Below are 19,205 nucleotides of genomic sequence, written 5' to 3'. Positions count from 1 at the left end.
AAAGAGAGAAAAGAGGAAAATATAACTTTAGAAGAAATTCGAAATGAAGTTTTTGAAGCAAGGACGGTTTTGAAATGATGGATAATTGATGATAATCAAATGAACTTCTCAAACGAATAAAGACCTCTCTTTGAACATTCAAAGTTTGTGAAAATATAGTTCGTTTTTTATTCCAATTTCAATCTTCAAATATTTCTCATGAAAATATCTTTTTGAATTATTATTCTTCTTTTCATTGATAGGAAGTTCCTCCAAGAAGAATATTCTGTTGGAAATGACCTCAAGATGCTGATATTCATCATTCATACAGAATATAATAGAATCAAAGAAATAAAAGAGTGATGAAAAAATAAAAATTAATCATTCATAACAAAATGATACAATTATTTCTAGACAGAATAATTGAAATGACGATCGGTTTTTCAAATAGAAGAAAGGCTAAAAGAATCTATTTTTATGCAAGTTCAAAATTATTATGAATTATATAAAAATATGGTTTATTATGACCCATTATTTCCTTATGACAATGATTCTTTTGGTTTTGACTGAGTGCTTGTGTTTCACTATAAGTGGCATAGATTTAAATGATGCACAAAGGAATGAACATCTCATTTATCATATTCCTGCTCAGTCTGAAAGTCATATTTTGGAGCAGGGAAGTCTTGTTCGACTGTTCTGCAAAATACATAACTCATCAGTAGAATTCAAGGGAATATTGTTTGAAGGAGCAGATGATGATGTGGCATTTGATGTTCGAGCAAAATCATTCCTGCGTCTTGATGACTGCTTGTTGATGAGAAAAAGAGGTTTCGATGGATATTTTGTCTTCAATGAAGGAACATGCGAAATGATGAACACCACTTTGAGCACGGAAAGAAGAAATCACAATTGCGATATGATGATGAAGAGTCTTGTGAAGATTGAAGGAGAAGATTCATCGTTGCTTGTGAGAAACAGTGAGTGGAAGAACATTGTGTTTTGTGGGAGTGGAAGCATTTTGAGAAATGGAGAAGGGTCATATGAAGGAATCAAAAACTGTGCTTTTTCAAACATCACAATGAAATTTATGAAGGAAGATGAAATGCCAAATGAGAAAGTGCCAATGATGAAAATGAGTTCAATTGAGGATTGCCAAGTTGAAAGTTCGATGAATGTGCTGGAGGGAGGGATTGTGAGTGGAACAGAAGGATCCGTTGCATTTTCCTGCAACAACTGCACATTCCTCCACAACGAAAGAGTGGATTGGAGAGTGGGAAATACAGAAAGAAATTCAACAACTCAAACACAGACATATAAGAATGCTGAATGGAATGAATGCTCAGCTCCATGTGGTGGTGCACTGTATGTGCATGACAATTCAAATGCCACATTAACAGTTGAGAATTCATCATTTGTGAAGTGCAATGCAACTTCAACAAGAGGTGGAGGTATTTTTGCCTTTAATATTGCCGAATGCACAGTGAGACATTCCACATTTATTGAGTGTTATTGCGTTGCATCAAACCATTTTGGAGGTGCAGGAGCAGAAATTTCCGGAATGACAATTCAAGTATTTTTTGAAAATTGCTTTTTCAAAGATGGATGGTCAGGAGACGATGCAGGTGGACTTGGAATTTGGAGTTCAAATGCTACAAAAACAAAAGATTGCGTTTTGGATTGCTCTTTTATTAATTGCAGCGGGCACGATCCCAGAAGCACAGACGGAGGGGCCTATATTAATTGGAATCCAATTGATAAAATTGTTACAAAAAACTGTTTATTTCAAGATTGCCGCTCAAATTATCACGGTGGTGGTGTCGCTATGAGGGTATTGAGTTTTGGAGGAAGTTTGCTTTGGTTTTGCTTTTTCCATAATAACACAGCACCATATGGAAATGATATTTATATTTCAGATAACTCGACTGATTCTCAACTTGTTTGGTGCTATTCAACAAGAACAGAAGGAGTCCGATATTATGCAGGCGGAGATAAAAGTGAGTGGCTTCCAAATACTGGTGGGAAATGCAGATTTGTTGCTTCAACTCAAAATCAGACAAACGCAAAGGATACATACAGCTGCGGATTGAATGAAAGCTGTGCATGCCTCACAATCAGCCATTGCCTTTCCCAAATGATTTCTGGATTTGTGGAGGAAATCAAGGTGCTGAGTGGAACAGTTGTGGAAGTCAAAGGAATTGATATTGGTGAGAAAACAATCTCTGTGAATGGAGTTTCGCCAGCTGGCTCAGCTATTGAAACACAATTTGAATCAAATGGACTGAGTCTGTTTTGTGTTGGAACAGGGGAATTGAATGTGAGCGATCTGTCTGTGATTCACGATTCATCATTTGAAAACAACCGAAGAAGCAGATTATTTGAGGTTCAGGGAAGTGGGTTGATGGATATGAAGAGATTGAACATTTCGATGGATGCAGATCATTCAGAAGAGAGGAGCATTCAGAACTCACTTGTGGAGATGGAAGGGGGAAGTTTGAAGATGAAAGATGTGAGATGGTCACAAACATTCAGCACCACAAGTGTGATATCTCTTTCTCAAGGATCTTCAGTTTCGTTGACTCTGGATAACTGCACATTCAACAACATTGTGAGGACAACAGCAGGATCATCGCTGATGAATGTGGGTGAAGGGTCACATTCAATAACTTTTGATGGATGCACGATTGATGGCTGTGGGAGTGAAGCCTCTGAGTTTGGAGGGGGTGTGATGGTTGAGGTGGGGAATGTTGGTTCATTGAAGATGAATGGAGGTGTTGTGAAGAACTGTTATGCCTTGGCTGCTCAAGGAAGAGGAGGAGGGATTGGGCTGAAAGTGAAAGACACAAATGCAGAGTTTCTGATTTCATCAGGATTTGAAGGGAACAGAGCCAAATGGGGAAGTGACATTTTTGTTGACTCAATCGATCTGGAAACAACAGCAAAAAGTGGAAAGATAGCCCCGTTGACAGCTTCAATTGAAACGATAAACAAAATTCGGGGATTCCACAATGGTGATGAAACGATTCCGATTCCTTTGTGTGCCTATCTGATTCCTATGCCAGATGAGATCTTTGTGAGTAATGTTGATGCATTCAATCACTCTCGTTGTGGGTTTGCTGAGTTTCCCTGTCTAACACTGAAGCATTGCTTGACAAGACAAGAAGAGGAAAAGAAGATTATTGTTGAAGGGATGATATTGATGAGTGACGAATTGGCGTTTGAAGAAAAGAAACACAGAATCCGAGGAAACGATGAAATCAGTGGCTGGACAATCTCTGATGCAAGCTCACCATTAAACTCAGCGATGATAACAGCAAATGTTGAAACAATCTTTTCAAAGTTGATATTCTCTCTTCCTTCTTCGTTTTCTCTTCACTCCACTTTCATATCATCTTCTTCACAACTGACTATGTCTCAATGTTTTCTTTCCCTTCAAAATCCATTATTAGAATTGACATTTCTGTTTTTATCTGTTGAATCTGGGACATTGGCTATTGACTCGTTATCAGCTTCATCAATCACTTTGAATGGAAATTCATTGATCTCTTTGTCTGGAAGCGGAACAAAGGCCGAGCTAATGAACACCAAATGGTTGAACATGACGAAAAGCAATTTCACAGAAATAGAAAGAAAAGCAGGAAGTGGAGGATGTGTGAGCATCGATAACAGCGATGATGAAGATTCAAATTCAGAAATAAATATTGAAGAATGTGTTTTTGATGGATGCTCTGTGCTGGCTGATGGAGGCAGAGGAGGTGCAATCAATGCGCAGTTGAAAGGGAATATTCAAATGAATATTGTTTCATGCACATTTACAGGATGCACAGCACCAGCTGAAGAAGAAGGGAAAACTGGGTTTGGAGGAGGAACGGCACTGAAGTTAATTGATGATTATTCTTCGTTTGTGATTTCATCCCCTGTTTTTGATTTAGAAAAACCAAATGTTGCAAAATATGGAAATGACCTGTTTGTTGAGTCATCCAACTTGACAAAGAGCATCACAAACACCTCTCTTCCATTTGTGTCTGAGCATCTGGATGGTATTTCATTGAATTCCATGAGAGGGTTTGATGGAAGTGATACAACGAATGCCGTTCCACTGGTGTATTTCTGGTTCGTTCTTGGCTCGGAAATATTTATCAGAGATGACGGAAAAGATGTATGCATTTGTGGTCTTTCAGATTATCCTTGTTTATCAATTGATTATTCATTGGATCGATTGCCTGAGGGAAATGAAAAGAATATTAACATCATTGAAAAAGGGTATCTTCAGAGGAGTGTTGATGTGAGTGGAATATCAGTGAAATCGGATAATGAAGAAGTGTGCTCTTTGGAATGTCTCTCATCGCTTGAAGGAGCAGAAGGAACTGCAATGAAGATTCAGGGTGTTACGAATTTTGAACTGATTATGTTTGTGATGCCATCATCCTTCAGAAATGGAGTCGGTTATTTGATGGATGTTGGATCAAGTGAAGGATCGTTGACTCTGAAAGACTGCTCGTTCACAAAAAATGAAGAAAGTGGAGAAGAAATAGAAAAGATGAATTATGGACTGATCAAAGCAGATGAAGGCTCAGTTGTATTGGAATTTGTGTCAATGCAATCACTTTGTTTTTCAAAGGATGTTATTTCTGTGTTATCTTCAACGATTCTGAACATTAAGAACTTGACAACGAAGAATGTTGAGCTTGAAGGAGCAAGCGGATTGAGGATATCAAAGAGCTCAAGGAGAGAAAATAATGAAGAAGAACAAGATGTTATCATCGAGTGGAGTTCATTCGAAGAAGTCACCCAAAATACAACAGATGATATTCCCATCATCAGAAATGACAATGATGATGAGCCATTGAAAATGGTAATTCGAAACACAACAATGAAGAGATGTGGTGGAATGAGGTGTGGAAAGGGGGAGGGATGCTTTGTGTGTTGAATGAGGGAGGAAGCTTCGACTGCTCGTTTTGCACGACTTCTGAGTGTTTCTGCTCGAGCACAGGAAGAGGCGGGTGGCTGTTTCTGGAATGCACCTCGGTGGTTGAGCAGCCTCTGAACTTTATTCTGTCGAATATCACATTCAGAGACAACTCTGCGTTCAGAGGGAGAGATGTGTATGTTCGATGCCACTCAATCGAAACACAAATTGTTGATGAGCAATTCCTTTTGGATTTCAGAACACCATTTGTGAAGGATCTTGCAATATGGGGATGCACAACAGACTCATTTGTGGGGGAAGAGGATCTTCTGCTGAGGGTTGTGAAATACCAGAGCGAGACGATATTTGTTTCTTCAGCAACAGGCAACCACGGAGACAGCAAGCAATGTGGAGAGTTCAAAATGCCTTGCCACTCATTGGATGTTGGAGTTCAACACATCATTCCTTCATCATATTCGCAGCTGTTGATCTCAGAGGAGACGATCATCAATGGGGAATGTGATATGCATGATGTGATCATCCGCTCACTTCAATCTCCCTCAACTGCTTTGGTGCATCTGAACTCAACAATTTCTGGCAATGAGGGCAGTCTTCTCAAAACTTCTGAGAAAGTTCGGATTGAGAGTGTGAAATTCAACTTTGACCAATCGTTTTCATATTCAGGCAGTTCTCTCATTCATGGATCAAGTGGGCAACTTTCTCTTTCATTTGTTGACTTCTCATCTGCTGGAGGGTCAAACAACAACCAACTTGTTGTTGTTCTCAACTCGACATTGCTGAGCATTGCAAAGGGATTCTTCATGTTGACAACTGCTCAGTGTCACTCCTTTCGTTCATGAAGCCTTCGTTTCTGTTAAATGGAGATGAGGTCTCATTCACAAATATGAAACTGGGACAGATTGAATCAACAAGAAATGTTGTTGAGATTGGGCAATGCAGAAATGTTGTGCTGAATGGAATTGATGCAAATGGAGTGAAGTTGTCTGAGGGTTGCATCCTTTCGATTGGCAGTTTAGCTTCGGGAAGTGTTTCAGTTGGAAGCTCCTCGTTCAAGAACTGCTCGAGGAATTCAGAAGGGGCTTCTGTTCTTTCCGCTTCTTCAACTTCTGCTCAAATTGTTCTTTCTAACTGTTCCTGCTCAAACTGCAATTCTCTGTCAAGCAAAGGAAGCATGATGGAGATGAACAATGCGAAGGATGTTTTGATGGATTCGTGTCCATTTGTCGGAGTTCTTGTAAAAGAATGCGAAAGCGAGATAAATGATGCATTTGATGAGATATGCGAATGGAATGGATCACTTGTTCACCTAGAAAACTCCAATACACATACAAAAGAAATAAGGATGGAAAATTCATCGAAAGGAGGAATATCGATAAAAGGAGGAAAGGTTGTTATTGAGATGGGAATGATGGCAAACAACAATCCATTCATTGAAAAATATCCATCTCTTCGAAGAAACATCATCTGCTCTGATTCTGCTTCACTGTCTATTTCCAGTTTGAAAGGAGGAGATGGAGTTTTCCCAGACATATCGATGTGGATATTGAATGATGGATGTCTAATTGAAGGGATTGTTTCTGAAAGAGCATCACCATTCCACATTCCAGTGTTGGAGAGTGTTGAAACAAGGGAAGAAGGAGAAGAAGCTGAGGTTGTGTTCAAAGGGAAGCTTCTTCTCCCGTGCAACTTGTCATTCATGATTGTGAAACAGATTGGGGACGAAAAGCAGATAGAGAAATATGAGTTTGATGAGAGTGGATTTGTGTCGGAAACAGAAGTCGAAGGGAGATTGGAAAAGGAGAGGATAAGCGAGGCAGGAGAAGAGGCAGAGGTGAGAGTGAGCATTCTGTTTGGGGACGGAAATAATCCATCGTCCACTGATTCTTTCATTGTGAAGAACAGAAGTGAGCCCAAGGCTAATGGAGATGAAAGGATTGCCGAGGGAGGGAAAGAAAGGAAATCATATTGGTTGTTGATTGTTATTGTGCTTGTTATTTTATTGTTGATTGTTCTTATTGTTTCTGTTATTCTTGCAATCACATGGAGAAAGGCAAAGAACGAGAATAAAGATCTGAGAGAGATTGTGAACGATAACATCAGAAAGGATCCGAAGGCGTTTGAGATGGTGACGATGGAGATGTCACCAGAGGCACAGTGGAGGAGAGCAGAGAAGGAGGCAGAGAAGAAGAATGAAGAAAGAATGAAGAAGAGAGTATACGAGAAAAGTTTGGGACACTCAGAGTCATCAGAGCATCTTCTTTCTGAGAGTGGCTCAACAGAATATATATTGGGAAAAGATTCAGACAAGATCCCTCAATGGATGTTGGAAAAAGTTGAAGAAGAGGAAATTAGAAAACAGACTCCTTCTCCATCAATTTCTTCAACATGTTCAACTGATTCAGATTCCACATTTGTTCGAGGGGAAGATTTGTGCCCGACCACATCATCGATGTCGAATCTGGTGGATGCAATGGCCTGTTCATCTCCACATGAGAAACTGATTGTGGATTTGAGGGATTCGCTGTTCATGCTTTTGCATGGAAAGAACAAGACAAAGGAGATGGCGATTGGCACTCTGCAGGAAAGAGAACAAACAGCTGCCCAGATCCTGTTCTGGGTGGCGAACGGGGCACTCCATTCATTTGATGAAATTGAAAACCCTCTTCAATCTCTTTCCAATCTGAGCCCTCACATTGTATTGTTCTCAGAACACATGGTGATCTGCATTGTGATGCATTCAGACTTATTGCCAGATGATGATTCAGATTCATCCTCCATCTCATCATCAACTGTTGTGACATCTACAAGTGGCAATGATGATGAGGATTCTCTGCCCTCGTCTGCCTTTGAGGATGAAGATAGTTTCAAAAAAGAGTGTCTGAGGTGGAAGGCTCCAGAGCTGCAGATAAACAAGAAGATGGGAGCAACAAAGGAGTCGGTTTCATTCTCGATAGGGATGATGCTGTGGGAGTGCCTGACCCTTCAAATCCCGTTTGGGGAGTATGAGGCAGAGGTGGCAGGGCAGAAGATAGTGAATGGGGAAAGACCGATCTTGGGCACTGTTAGACAAACGCGATTGTTTGAGATACTCAGGGATTGTCTATCAAATCATGTGAGCAGCAGACCTTCATTGCAAGGCATAAAGCGAGTATTCATCCAGCTATTTCCTGAATCAGGGCAAATGATTACGATGTCAGATGCTGTGGATTATGAAACAGAATCAGAGGAGCATGGAGGCGGGAATAGCGGAGATGGAGAAACAAGTATTGTGAGTTATTAAAAGGAATGAAAAAGGCAATGAAGAATGTAGAATGAAGAATGAAGATATGTGATGTGTGATGTGAAAGTTCGATGAAATGGAGAATCTGTGAAACCATTTTTAAAAAAATGTGTTTTCAGTCTCTCTTTGTTCTTTTGTTCTTCCCTTTTGACACATTATTCTGAAGCCTCAAGCAAAAAGTTGGAAATGAAAATGAAAGATAAGAAACGGTGCATGCAATTATGAGGAATGATTGATGGATAGATCGGATTTAGAAGCGATTTTCTGATGAAAGATTTTGAGAATGTGTCATTTTGAATGTTACATCTCTGTTTGATCGAGCAAGCATATGCTTTGAAGAGAAAAAGATTGCGATTTAACGATCAACCTGAATCTTTTTAGTATTCAAAGCAATTGCAACATAAAAAAAGAAAAAGAACAATTTTTTTCTTTCAGTGTTTCTTTCGTTATTTCTTTGAGCAGTTGGCGTTTTTTTTTATTATACAAGGGGAAAACTGTTAAGCATTATCAGGAGAAGAGTTTTTATGTGATGGAAACTGATTATTTTCACTGAGAGCAAACAGTTCCACAACGCCTCTACAACGGGAGATAATCATAGAATATTGGATTTCCAGTTTTCAAAATATGTTAAAACGGCAGCACTCAAAGTTGGAGCACAGCCAAGGTGGATGGTCATTTATCCAATTATCTGGACAATTGGCAGCACAGGGCCACATAATTCTATCTGCATTAACACAAGTTTTGGCACATCTATTAACTCTTCCGGATGAAAGGACAGTATTCCATTCTTCTCAAGGAATGAGAGGAATACAAAATTTGGAGACAAAGATTTGTTAGTAAAGTTGTAATTGTCAATGACTTCATTGAGCTTTTCGCGATTTTTTGTGATACAGGTGATTGTGATTGGGGTGGACTTTTTAATGGGACACTTTCCTTTATTGGCACTTTTTATTAGTTTTGATGTGCCAATCAAGTGAGAATGCCAAATAAGTTTCAACTCCCCAACTGACCTTTAAAATCAAAATTTGCACTATTATTTGCAAGGTTGTTTTTGTTTTTGTTTATTATCCATTTCGAAATTGAGGTGTTTTTTTTTGTTAATTTCAAAGTCATTCTAAACATCCAACAAAGATTTTCTCAAAAATCTGAAATAGAGATTTGAAGAAATATTGACTTTTGTCTATTTATCTTTGAAAAATAACAAAAGATTTTAAAACGTTTTTCTTTTTTTAAATGGAATTTTTTTCATTTCACAATTTTTCTACAAACAGAAATCTCATTTTGTTTTTTAATGATGATGGAAAATCATTAATAATTATCATCGAACTTAACAGAAATTTGGAGATTTGAATAAATCTATATTTGAATAAATACAAATGTTTCGTTGTGAAATTCATTATCAATTGACCATGGATCAATTCAAGAAAGGAACAAAATGCAAGCAAAGGACAATCAAAATTTTGTGATGGACAATATTTCTCACACATTGTCACCCAATTTTACATTCATCAAATAAGCTTTTAATTTTTTTCAATTTTTTCCATCATCATTAAAAAACAAAATGAGATTTCTGTTTGTAGAAAAATTGTGAAATGAAAAAAATTCCATTTAAAAAAAGAAAAACGTTTTAAAATCTTTTGTTATTTTTCAAAGATAAATAGACAAAAGTCAATATTTCTTCAAATCTCTATTTCAGATTTTTGAGAAAATCTTTGTTGGATGTTTAGAATGACTTTGAAATTAACAAAAAAAAACACCTCAATTTCGAAATGGATAATAAACAAAAACAAAAACAACCTTGCAAATAATAGTGCAAATTTTGATTTTAAAGGTCAGTTGGGGAGTTGAAACTTATTTGGCATTCTCACTTGATTGGCACATCAAAACTAATAAAAAGTGCCAATAAAGGAAAGTGTCCCATTAAAAAGTCCACCCCAATCACAATCACCTGTATCACAAAAAATCGCGAAAAGCTCAATGAAGTCATTGACAATTACAACTTTACTAACAAATCTTTGTCTCCAAATTTTGTATTCCTCTCATTCCTTGAGAAGAATGGAATACTGTCCTTTCATCCGGAAGAGTTAATAGATGTGCCAAAACTTGTGTTAATGCAGATAGAATTATGTGGCCCTGTGCTGCCAATTGTCCAGATAATTGGATAAATGACCATCCACCTTGGCTGTGCTCCAACTTTGAGTGCTGCCGTTTTAACATATTTTGAAAACTGGAAATCCAATATTCTATGATTATCTCCCGTTGTAGAGGCGTTGTGGAACTGTTTGCTCTCAGTGAAAATAATCAGTTTCCATCACATAAAAACTCTTCTCCTGATAATGCTTAACAGTTTTCCCCTTGTATAATAAAAAAAAACGCCAACTGCTCAAAGAAATAACGAAAGAAACACTGAAAGAAAAAAATTGTTCTTTTTCTTTTTTTATGTTGCAATTGCTTTGAATACTAAAAAGATTCAGGTTGATCGTTAAATCGCAATCTTTTTCTCTTCAAAGCATATGCTTGCTCGATCAAACAGAGATGTAACATTCAAAATGACACATTCTCAAAATCTTTCATCAGAAAATCGCTTCTAAATCCGATCTATCCATCAATCATTCCTCATAATTGCATGCACCGTTTCTTATCTTTCATTTTCATTTCCAACTTTTTGCTTGAGGCTTCAGAATAATGTGTCAAAAGGGAAGAACAAAAGAACAAAGAGAGACTGAAAACACATTTTTTTAAAAATGGTTTCACAGATTCTCCATTTCATCGAACTTTCACATCACACATCACATATCTTCATTCTTCATTCTACATTCTTCATTGCCTTTTTCATTCCTTTTAATAACTCACAATACTTGTTTCTCCATCTCCGCTATTCCCGCCTCCATGCTCCTCTGATTCTGTTTCATAATCCACAGCATCTGACATCGTAATCATTTGCCCTGATTCAGGAAATAGCTGGATGAATACTCGCTTTATGCCTTGCAATGAAGGTCTGCTGCTCACATGATTTGATAGACAATCCCTGAGTATCTCAAACAATCGCGTTTGTCTAACAGTGCCCAAGATCGGTCTTTCCCCATTCACTATCTTCTGCCCTGCCACCTCTGCCTCATACTCCCCAAACGGGATTTGAAGGGTCAGGCACTCCCACAGCATCATCCCTATCGAGAATGAAACCGACTCCTTTGTTGCTCCCATCTTCTTGTTTATCTGCAGCTCTGGAGCCTTCCACCTCAGACACTCTTTTTTGAAACTATCTTCATCCTCAAAGGCAGACGAGGGCAGAGAATCCTCATCATCATTGCCACTTGTAGATGTCACAACAGTTGATGATGAGATGGAGGATGAATCTGAATCATCATCTGGCAATAAGTCTGAATGCATCACAATGCAGATCACCATGTGTTCTGAGAACAATACAATGTGAGGGCTCAGATTGGAAAGAGATTGAAGAGGGTTTTCAATTTCATCAAATGAATGGAGTGCCCCGTTCGCCACCCAGAACAGGATCTGGGCAGCTGTTTGTTCTCTTTCCTGCAGAGTGCCAATCGCCATCTCCTTTGTCTTGTTCTTTCCATGCAAAAGCATGAACAGCGAATCCCTCAAATCCACAATCAGTTTCTCATGTGGAGATGAACAGGCCATTGCATCCACCAGATTCGACATCGATGATGTGGTCGGGCACAAATCTTCCCCTCGAACAAATGTGGAATCTGAATCAGTTGAACATGTTGAAGAAATTGATGGAGAAGGAGTCTGTTTTCTAATTTCCTCTTCTTCAACTTTTTCCAACATCCATTGAGGGATCTTGTCTGAATCTTTTCCCAATATATATTCTGTTGAGCCACTCTCAGAAAGAAGATGCTCTGATGACTCTGAGTGTCCCAAACTTTTCTCGTATACTCTCTTCTTCATTCTTTCTTCATTCTTCTTCTCTGCCTCCTTCTCTGCTCTCCTCCACTGTGCCTCTGGTGACATCTCCATCGTCACCATCTCAAACGCCTTCGGATCCTTTCTGATGTTATCGTTCACAATCTCTCTCAGATCTTTATTCTCGTTCTTTGCCTTTCTCCATGTGATTGCAAGAATAACAGAAACAATAAGAACAATCAACAATAAAATAACAAGCACAATAACAATCAACAACCAATATGATTTCCTTTCTTTCCCTCCCTCGGCAATCCTTTCATCTCCATTAGCCTTGGGCTCACTTCTGTTCTTCACAATGAAAGAATCAGTGGACGATGGATTATTTCCGTCCCCAAACAGAATGCTCACTCTCACCTCTGCCTCTTCTCCTGCCTCGCTTATCCTCTCCTTTTCCAATCTCCCTTCGACTTCTGTTTCCGACACAAATCCACTCTCATCAAACTCATATTTCTCTATCTGCTTTTCGTCCCCAATCTGTTTCACAATCATGAATGACAAGTTGCACGGGAGAAGAAGCTTCCCTTTGAACACAACCTCAGCTTCTTCTCCTTCTTCCCTTGTTTCAACACTCTCCAACACTGGAATGTGGAATGGTGATGCTCTTTCAGAAACAATCCCTTCAATTAGACATCCATCATTCAATATCCACATCGATATGTCTGGGAAAACTCCATCTCCTCCTTTCAAACTGGAAATAGACAGTGAAGCAGAATCAGAGCAGATGATGTTTCTTCGAAGAGATGGATATTTTTCAATGAATGGATTGTTGTTTGCCATCATTCCCATCTCAATAACAACCTTTCCTCCTTTTATCGATATTCCTCCTTTCGATGAATTTTCCATCCTTATTTCTTTTGTATGTGTATTGGAGTTTTCTAGGTGAACAAGTGATCCATTCCATTCGCATATCTCATCAAATGCATCATTTATCTCGCTTTCGCATTCTTTTACAAGAACTCCGACAAATGGACACGAATCCATCAAAACATCCTTCGCATTGTTCATCTCCATCATGCTTCCTTTGCTTGACAGAGAATTGCAGTTTGAGCAGGAACAGTTAGAAAGAACAATTTGAGCAGAAGTTGAAGAAGCGGAAAGAACAGAAGCCCCTTCTGAATTCCTCGAGCAGTTCTTGAACGAGGAGCTTCCAACTGAAACACTTCCCGAAGCTAAACTGCCAATCGAAAGGATGCAACCCTCAGACAACTTCACTCCATTTGCATCAATTCCATTCAGCACAACATTTCTGCATTGCCCAATCTCAACAACATTTCTTGTTGATTCAATCTGTCCCAGTTTCATATTTGTGAATGAGACCTCATCTCCATTTAACAGAAACGAAGGCTTCATGAACGAAAGGAGTGACACTGAGCAGTTGTCAACATGAAGAATCCCTTTTGCAATGCTCAGCAATGTCGAGTTGAGAACAACAACAAGTTGGTTGTTGTTTGACCCTCCAGCAGATGAGAAGTCAACAAATGAAAGAGAAAGTTGCCCACTTGATCCATGAATGAGAGAACTGCCTGAATATGAAAACGATTGGTCAAAGTTGAATTTCACACTCTCAATCCGAACTTTCTCAGAAGTTTTGAGAAGACTGCCCTCATTGCCAGAAATTGTTGAGTTCAGATGCACCAAAGCAGTTGAGGGAGATTGAAGTGAGCGGATGATCACATCATGCATATCACATTCCCCATTGATGATCGTCTCCTCTGAGATCAACAGCTGCGAATATGATGAAGGAATGATGTGTTGAACTCCAACATCCAATGAGTGGCAAGGCATTTTGAACTCTCCACATTGCTTGCTGTCTCCGTGGTTGCCTGTTGCTGAAGAAACAAATATCGTCTCGCTCTGGTATTTCACAACCCTCAGCAGAAGATCCTCTTCCCCCACAAATGAGTCTGTTGTGCATCCCCATATTGCAAGATCCTTCACAAATGGTGTTCTGAAATCCAAAAGGAATTGCTCATCAACAATTTGTGTTTCGATTGAGTGGCATCGAACATACACATCTCTCCCTCTGAACGCAGAGTTGTCTCTGAATGTGATATTCGACAGAATAAAGTTCAGAGGCTGCTCAACCACCGAGGTGCATTCCAGAAACAGCCACCCGCCTCTTCCTGTGCTCGAGCAGAAACACTCAGAAATCGTGCAAAACGAGCAGTCGAAGCTTCCTCCCTCATTCAACACACAAAGCATCCCTCCCCCCTTTCCACACCTCATTCCACCACATCTCTTCATTGTTGTGTTTCGAATTACCATTTTCAATGGCTCATCATCATTGTCATTTCTGATGATGGGAATATCATCTGTTGTATTTTGGGTGACTTCTTCGAATGAACTCCACTCGATGATAACATCTTGTTCTTCTTCATTATTTTCTCTCCTTGAGCTCTTTGATATCCTCAATCCGCTTGCTCCTTCAAGCTCAACATTCTTCGTTGTCAAGTTCTTAATGTTCAGAATCGTTGAAGATAACACAGAAATAACATCCTTTGAAAAACAAAGTGATTGCATTGACACAAATTCCAATACAACTGAGCCTTCATCTGCTTTGATCAGTCCATAATTCATCTTTTCTATTTCTTCTCCACTTTCTTCATTTTTTGTGAACGAGCAGTCTTTCAGAGTCAACGATCCTTCACTTGATCCAACATCCATCAAATAACCGACTCCATTTCTGAAGGATGATGGCATCACAAACATAATCAGTTCAAAATTCGTAACACCCTGAATCTTCATTGCAGTTCCTTCTGCTCCTTCAAGCGATGAGAGACATTCCAAAGAGCACACTTCTTCATTATCCGATTTCACTGATATTCCACTCACATCAACACTCCTCTGAAGATACCCTTTTTCAATGATGTTAATATTCTTTTCATTTCCCTCAGGCAATCGATCCAATGAATAATCAATTGATAAACAAGGATAATCTGAAAGACCACAAATGCATACATCTTTTCCGTCATCTCTGATAAATATTTCCGAGCCAAGAACGAACCAGAAATAGATCAGTGGAATGGCATTCTCCGTATCATTCCCATCAAACCCTCTCATAGAATCCAACGAGATATCTGGCAGATGCCCAGACACAAATGGAAGAGAGGTGTTTGTGATGCTCTTTGTCAAGTTGGATGACTCAACAAACAGGTCATTTCCATATTTCGCAACATTTGGCTTTTCTTTATCAAAAACAGGAGATGAAATCACAAACGAAGAATAATCATCAATTAACTTCAGTGCCGTTCCTCCTCCAAACCCAGTTTTCCCTTCTTCTTCAGCTGGTGCTGTGCATCCTGTAAATGTGCATGAAACAATATTCATTTGAATATTCCCTTTCAACTGCGCATTGATTGCACCTCCTCTGCCTCCATCAGCCAGCACAGAGCATCCATCAAAAACACATTCTTCAATATTTATTTCTGAATTTGAATCTTCATCATCGCTGTTATCGATGCTCACACATCCTCCACTTCCTGCTTTTCTTTCTATTTCTGTGAAATTGCTTTTCGTCATGTTCAACCATTTGGTGTTCATTAGCTCGGCCTTTGTTCCGCTTCCAGACAAAGAGATCAATGAATTTCCATTCAAAGTGATTGATGAAGCTGATAACGAGTCAATAGCCAATGTCCCAGATTCAACAGATAAAAACAGAAATGTCAATTCTAATAATGGATTTTGAAGGGAAAGAAAACATTGAGACATAGTCAGTTGTGAAGAAGATGATATGAAAGTGGAGTGAAGAGAAAACGAAGAAGGAAGAGAGAATATCAACTTTGAAAAGATTGTTTCAACATTTGCTGTTATCATCGCTGAGTTTAATGGTGAGCTTGCATCAGAGATTGTCCAGCCACTGATTTCATCGTTTCCTCGGATTCTGTGTTTCTTTTCTTCAAACGCCAATTCGTCACTCATCAATATCATCCCTTCAACAATAATCTTCTTTTCCTCTTCTTGTCTTGTCAAGCAATGCTTCAGTGTTAGACAGGGAAACTCAGCAAACCCACAACGAGAGTGATTGAATGCATCAACATTACTCACAAAGATCTCATCTGGCATAGGAATCAGATAGGCACACAAAGGAATCGGAATCGTTTCATCACCATTGTGGAATCCCCGAATTTTGTTTATCGTTTCAATTGAAGCTGTCAACGGGGCTATCTTTCCACTTTTTGCTGTTGTTTCCAGATCGATTGAGTCAACAAAAATGTCACTTCCCCATTTGGCTGTGTTTGTGCCAAAGGAAGAAGAGATCAAGAAATTGGGATTTTCATTCAATAATCGAAGGTGGATTCCTCCTCCAAGGCCATCTGTTGCTGAGCAATAGCACTCATCAAAAGATCCACCTTCCACTTTCACTTCATTTTCTTCTCCCACACACAGCATCATCGATCCTCCATTTTCTGAACTTGTGCTTCCACAACCTTCAAAGGTGCAGGAATCCAGGTCGATGTTTGCATTGTAGTTGGAAAACGATATCACAGCTGCTCCATTCCTTGTTCTTTCTATCCCAGAAAAGGTGCTCCCTGAAAATGTCAATGAAATCTCATTTATCAAAGAAAGCGAAATCAGCGAAGTTGTTGAGATAGTCTTGACCCAGTTCACATTTTCCATTTGAAACATTCCTCCCTGAACATTTATCAGCTCTGTGGTGAATGTTGTTTCTGTTGAGTGTCCGCTTCCAACAGATATGTTCAGTCTGCTTACTTGCATCTTTCCAGTTCCAGTGATCTCAAATAGCCTTGAGGCTCGATTATTTTCATATGCTGAGTCATGCACAAGGGCAAGATCATTGACTGTCAATGCTCCTGTCGAGACTGAAAAAAGAGCCAACCCAGCTGCTTCCAATTCTGTCTGCACAGTTGTTGTTGAATCACTTTGACCGTATATTGTGAAAGCATTTGTTCCACAGTCCACACCCTTCGTCTCTCTTATCGTCTCTGAAAATACTTCAACATTGGAGACAAAGTCTGGAATCAATTGTGTTAAACAATGGCCGATGGTGCTGCAAGGATAGCTTTTATCCATTCCACAGGCATATGTATCTTTGGAATTTGGTTGTGTTTGTGTTGATGAGACAAACCTCACTTTTCCAAAATCGTTTCGAAGCCAATCGCTTTTATCAACAACTGAATTGTATTTTGTGCTGACTCTGTTTGATGTTTGCCTGGTAGAATAACAACTTGAATCTATGTTGTTTGCTTCTGAATCATGAAGAGCAATATCGTGTCCCCCTTGTTCACAAGAATTATTGTGGAAAAAACAGTAGAAAAACAATGTTCCATTATTATTCTCATTTATCAATTGACACACAGCTCCTCCTCCACACTTGGAATAACAATTACGAAACAAACAATTCGAAATTACAACTTGATCCGTGCAGTCCCAATGTTCAACAGCACCTCCAGTGGATGAGGTTGTATGATTAACTTTGCAGTTTGAAAAAATTGAATTAATAATGCATGGCTTTTGCTTTTTCGTCATTGTTGGTCGTACATTTATTGCCCCTCCATCGTTTCCAGAAGAACAGTTTTGAAAAGAGCAATCATCGACTTTTGACTGAATGTTAATATTCTCCACCATTATTCCTCCGCCTCCACGGTCTGTAGTTGCAGCACATGAACATTGAATAAATGTTGAATGAAGCACAATGCATTCAGCGATTTTCAGTGCATATATTGCACCCCCTCTTGTGGATGAAGCATTGCATCTTGAAAATGACGAATTTTCAACTTTCAGAATGGCATTTGAATTGTCATGCACATAAAGAGCCCCTCCCTGTGGTGCTATGCAATCAGTCCATTCGCACAATGAAAATGATTGACTCTCAGTTGTATTCATTTGTCCATTTTTCTCAAGAGCATTCATTTCTCTTTTCCCAAAATGTGTTGTGACATTTTTGCAGATGAATTCCTCTGACAAAAACGATCCACCTGAGATCCCTCCTTCAAACATATTCACACACGAATAAATGAGACTATTCTCCATCAAACTCAACAAGCATGAGTGATCAATGTTTTTATCACTTTTCTTGTCAAATTCCATAGACATGTTCCTGAAGGCACAATTAGTGATCTGCTCACTTTTGCTCTTTCCAGACAAAAGAAAATAATCTGAAGAGGAAACAGCCAGATCTGTCATGATGGAATTTCTCAAAACGACACAATTTGAGTCATCCGACGAAAATGTGAGGCTTCTGGAACAAAGACTGATTTGAGGGATCAAAGTCAAATTCACAATGTTGATTGACCCACTTTGCAAAAGAAAAGGAGTTGTTGTTGTTTGGTGGGAAACACACGATTCCATCATTATTGTTGACTTGTCTGCTATTTGCACACATGATGGAGAAGAATATTCAAATGCCAAATTTTTCAGTCCAACCGAAGTATTGCAGAATCCCAAAAATGCATTTATCACTGTAGATATTCCTGACTTCCACTTTTTCACTCCATATGCATTTTGCTGTTCAAATAAACAGTTGTCATCAACCTTTGATGGAAATCGAACATCACTTGCATTGCCTTGGCCTGAAAATGCATGATAATATGAAAAATGAATATTTGTGAGAATACCTTCGCTTTTCCATGTGGAACTTCCAGAAACACCTTGGATTTCAAACATGTTTGCAAGGAGCAAGCACGCTAAAAACTGCAAATGCACATTCATTTCGATGAGATAACACAATTTAGATGATGAATGAAATTATTTTTTGAAGGATCAAAATGGACTTAATTAAATATATATTAAATTCTTGATTGAAAAAAAAAATAAAACATGAAATTTCATTTCGATTATAATTCACAAAATATTAGATGAGGCCTTGCAATAATGCTGTTTCTTCGAATGCTACGTGGCATAGGTCTTAATTGTACCAGTAGTAAATTTAACGTTTTTATTCAAATTTTCAATATATTATTAATTAACTTAATTATTTAATTCTATATTATCGAAAATATCATAGAAATATTGCAATTAAAAACAAAAATTAAAAATGTTGATCTGTCCCATAAAAATATTTATCAAATTATCATTTTAAGTTTTTTGAGTGTTAAGGAGAGATTATGTTGTTATTTGCGTGTG

At 38.6% G+C, this 19,205-nt stretch overlaps 3 protein-coding genes across 3 annotated transcripts; 2 read left to right on the top strand and 1 right to left on the bottom strand.

Annotated features, from left to right (window-relative positions):
- Window positions 1-520: 520 nt before the first annotated feature.
- On the top strand, window positions 521-5,745 carry MONOS_16118 (uncharacterized protein; the record flags this gene model as incomplete). Its single annotated transcript, XM_067869030.1, has 2 exons — window positions 521-4,872; window positions 5,052-5,745. 2 exons carry the CDS (start codon window positions 521-523, stop codon window positions 5,743-5,745), a joined length of 5,046 nt encoding a protein of 1,681 aa, XP_067729950.1.
- A 44-nt stretch (window positions 5,746-5,789) lies between these two features.
- MONOS_17395 (uncharacterized protein) lies at window positions 5,790-8,186 on the top strand (the record flags this gene model as incomplete). Its single annotated transcript, XM_067870311.1, has 1 exon — window positions 5,790-8,186. The coding sequence occupies one exon, from the start codon at window positions 5,790-5,792 to the stop codon at window positions 8,184-8,186; it is 2,397 nt and encodes a 798-aa protein (XP_067729949.1).
- Window positions 8,187-11,027: 2,841 nt separating this feature from the next.
- On the bottom strand, window positions 11,028-18,791 carry MONOS_16057 (uncharacterized protein; the record flags this gene model as incomplete). The annotated part of the gene is made up of 4 exons (XM_067868965.1): window positions 11,028-15,096; window positions 16,507-17,359; window positions 17,480-18,652; window positions 18,698-18,791. 4 exons carry the CDS (start codon window positions 18,789-18,791, stop codon window positions 11,028-11,030), a joined length of 6,189 nt encoding a protein of 2,062 aa, XP_067729948.1.
- Between the last annotated feature and the right edge of the window lie 414 nt (window positions 18,792-19,205).

Source organism: Monocercomonoides exilis (genome assembly GCF_001643675.1).
Source record: "Monocercomonoides exilis strain PA203 chromosome Unknown scaffold15-1837935, whole genome shotgun sequence".
Lineage (NCBI taxonomy): Eukaryota > Preaxostyla > Oxymonadida > Polymastigidae > Monocercomonoides > Monocercomonoides exilis.
The sequence above is the reverse complement of the archived record's forward strand: the minus strand, read 5'-3'. Positions and strand labels throughout refer to the sequence as shown.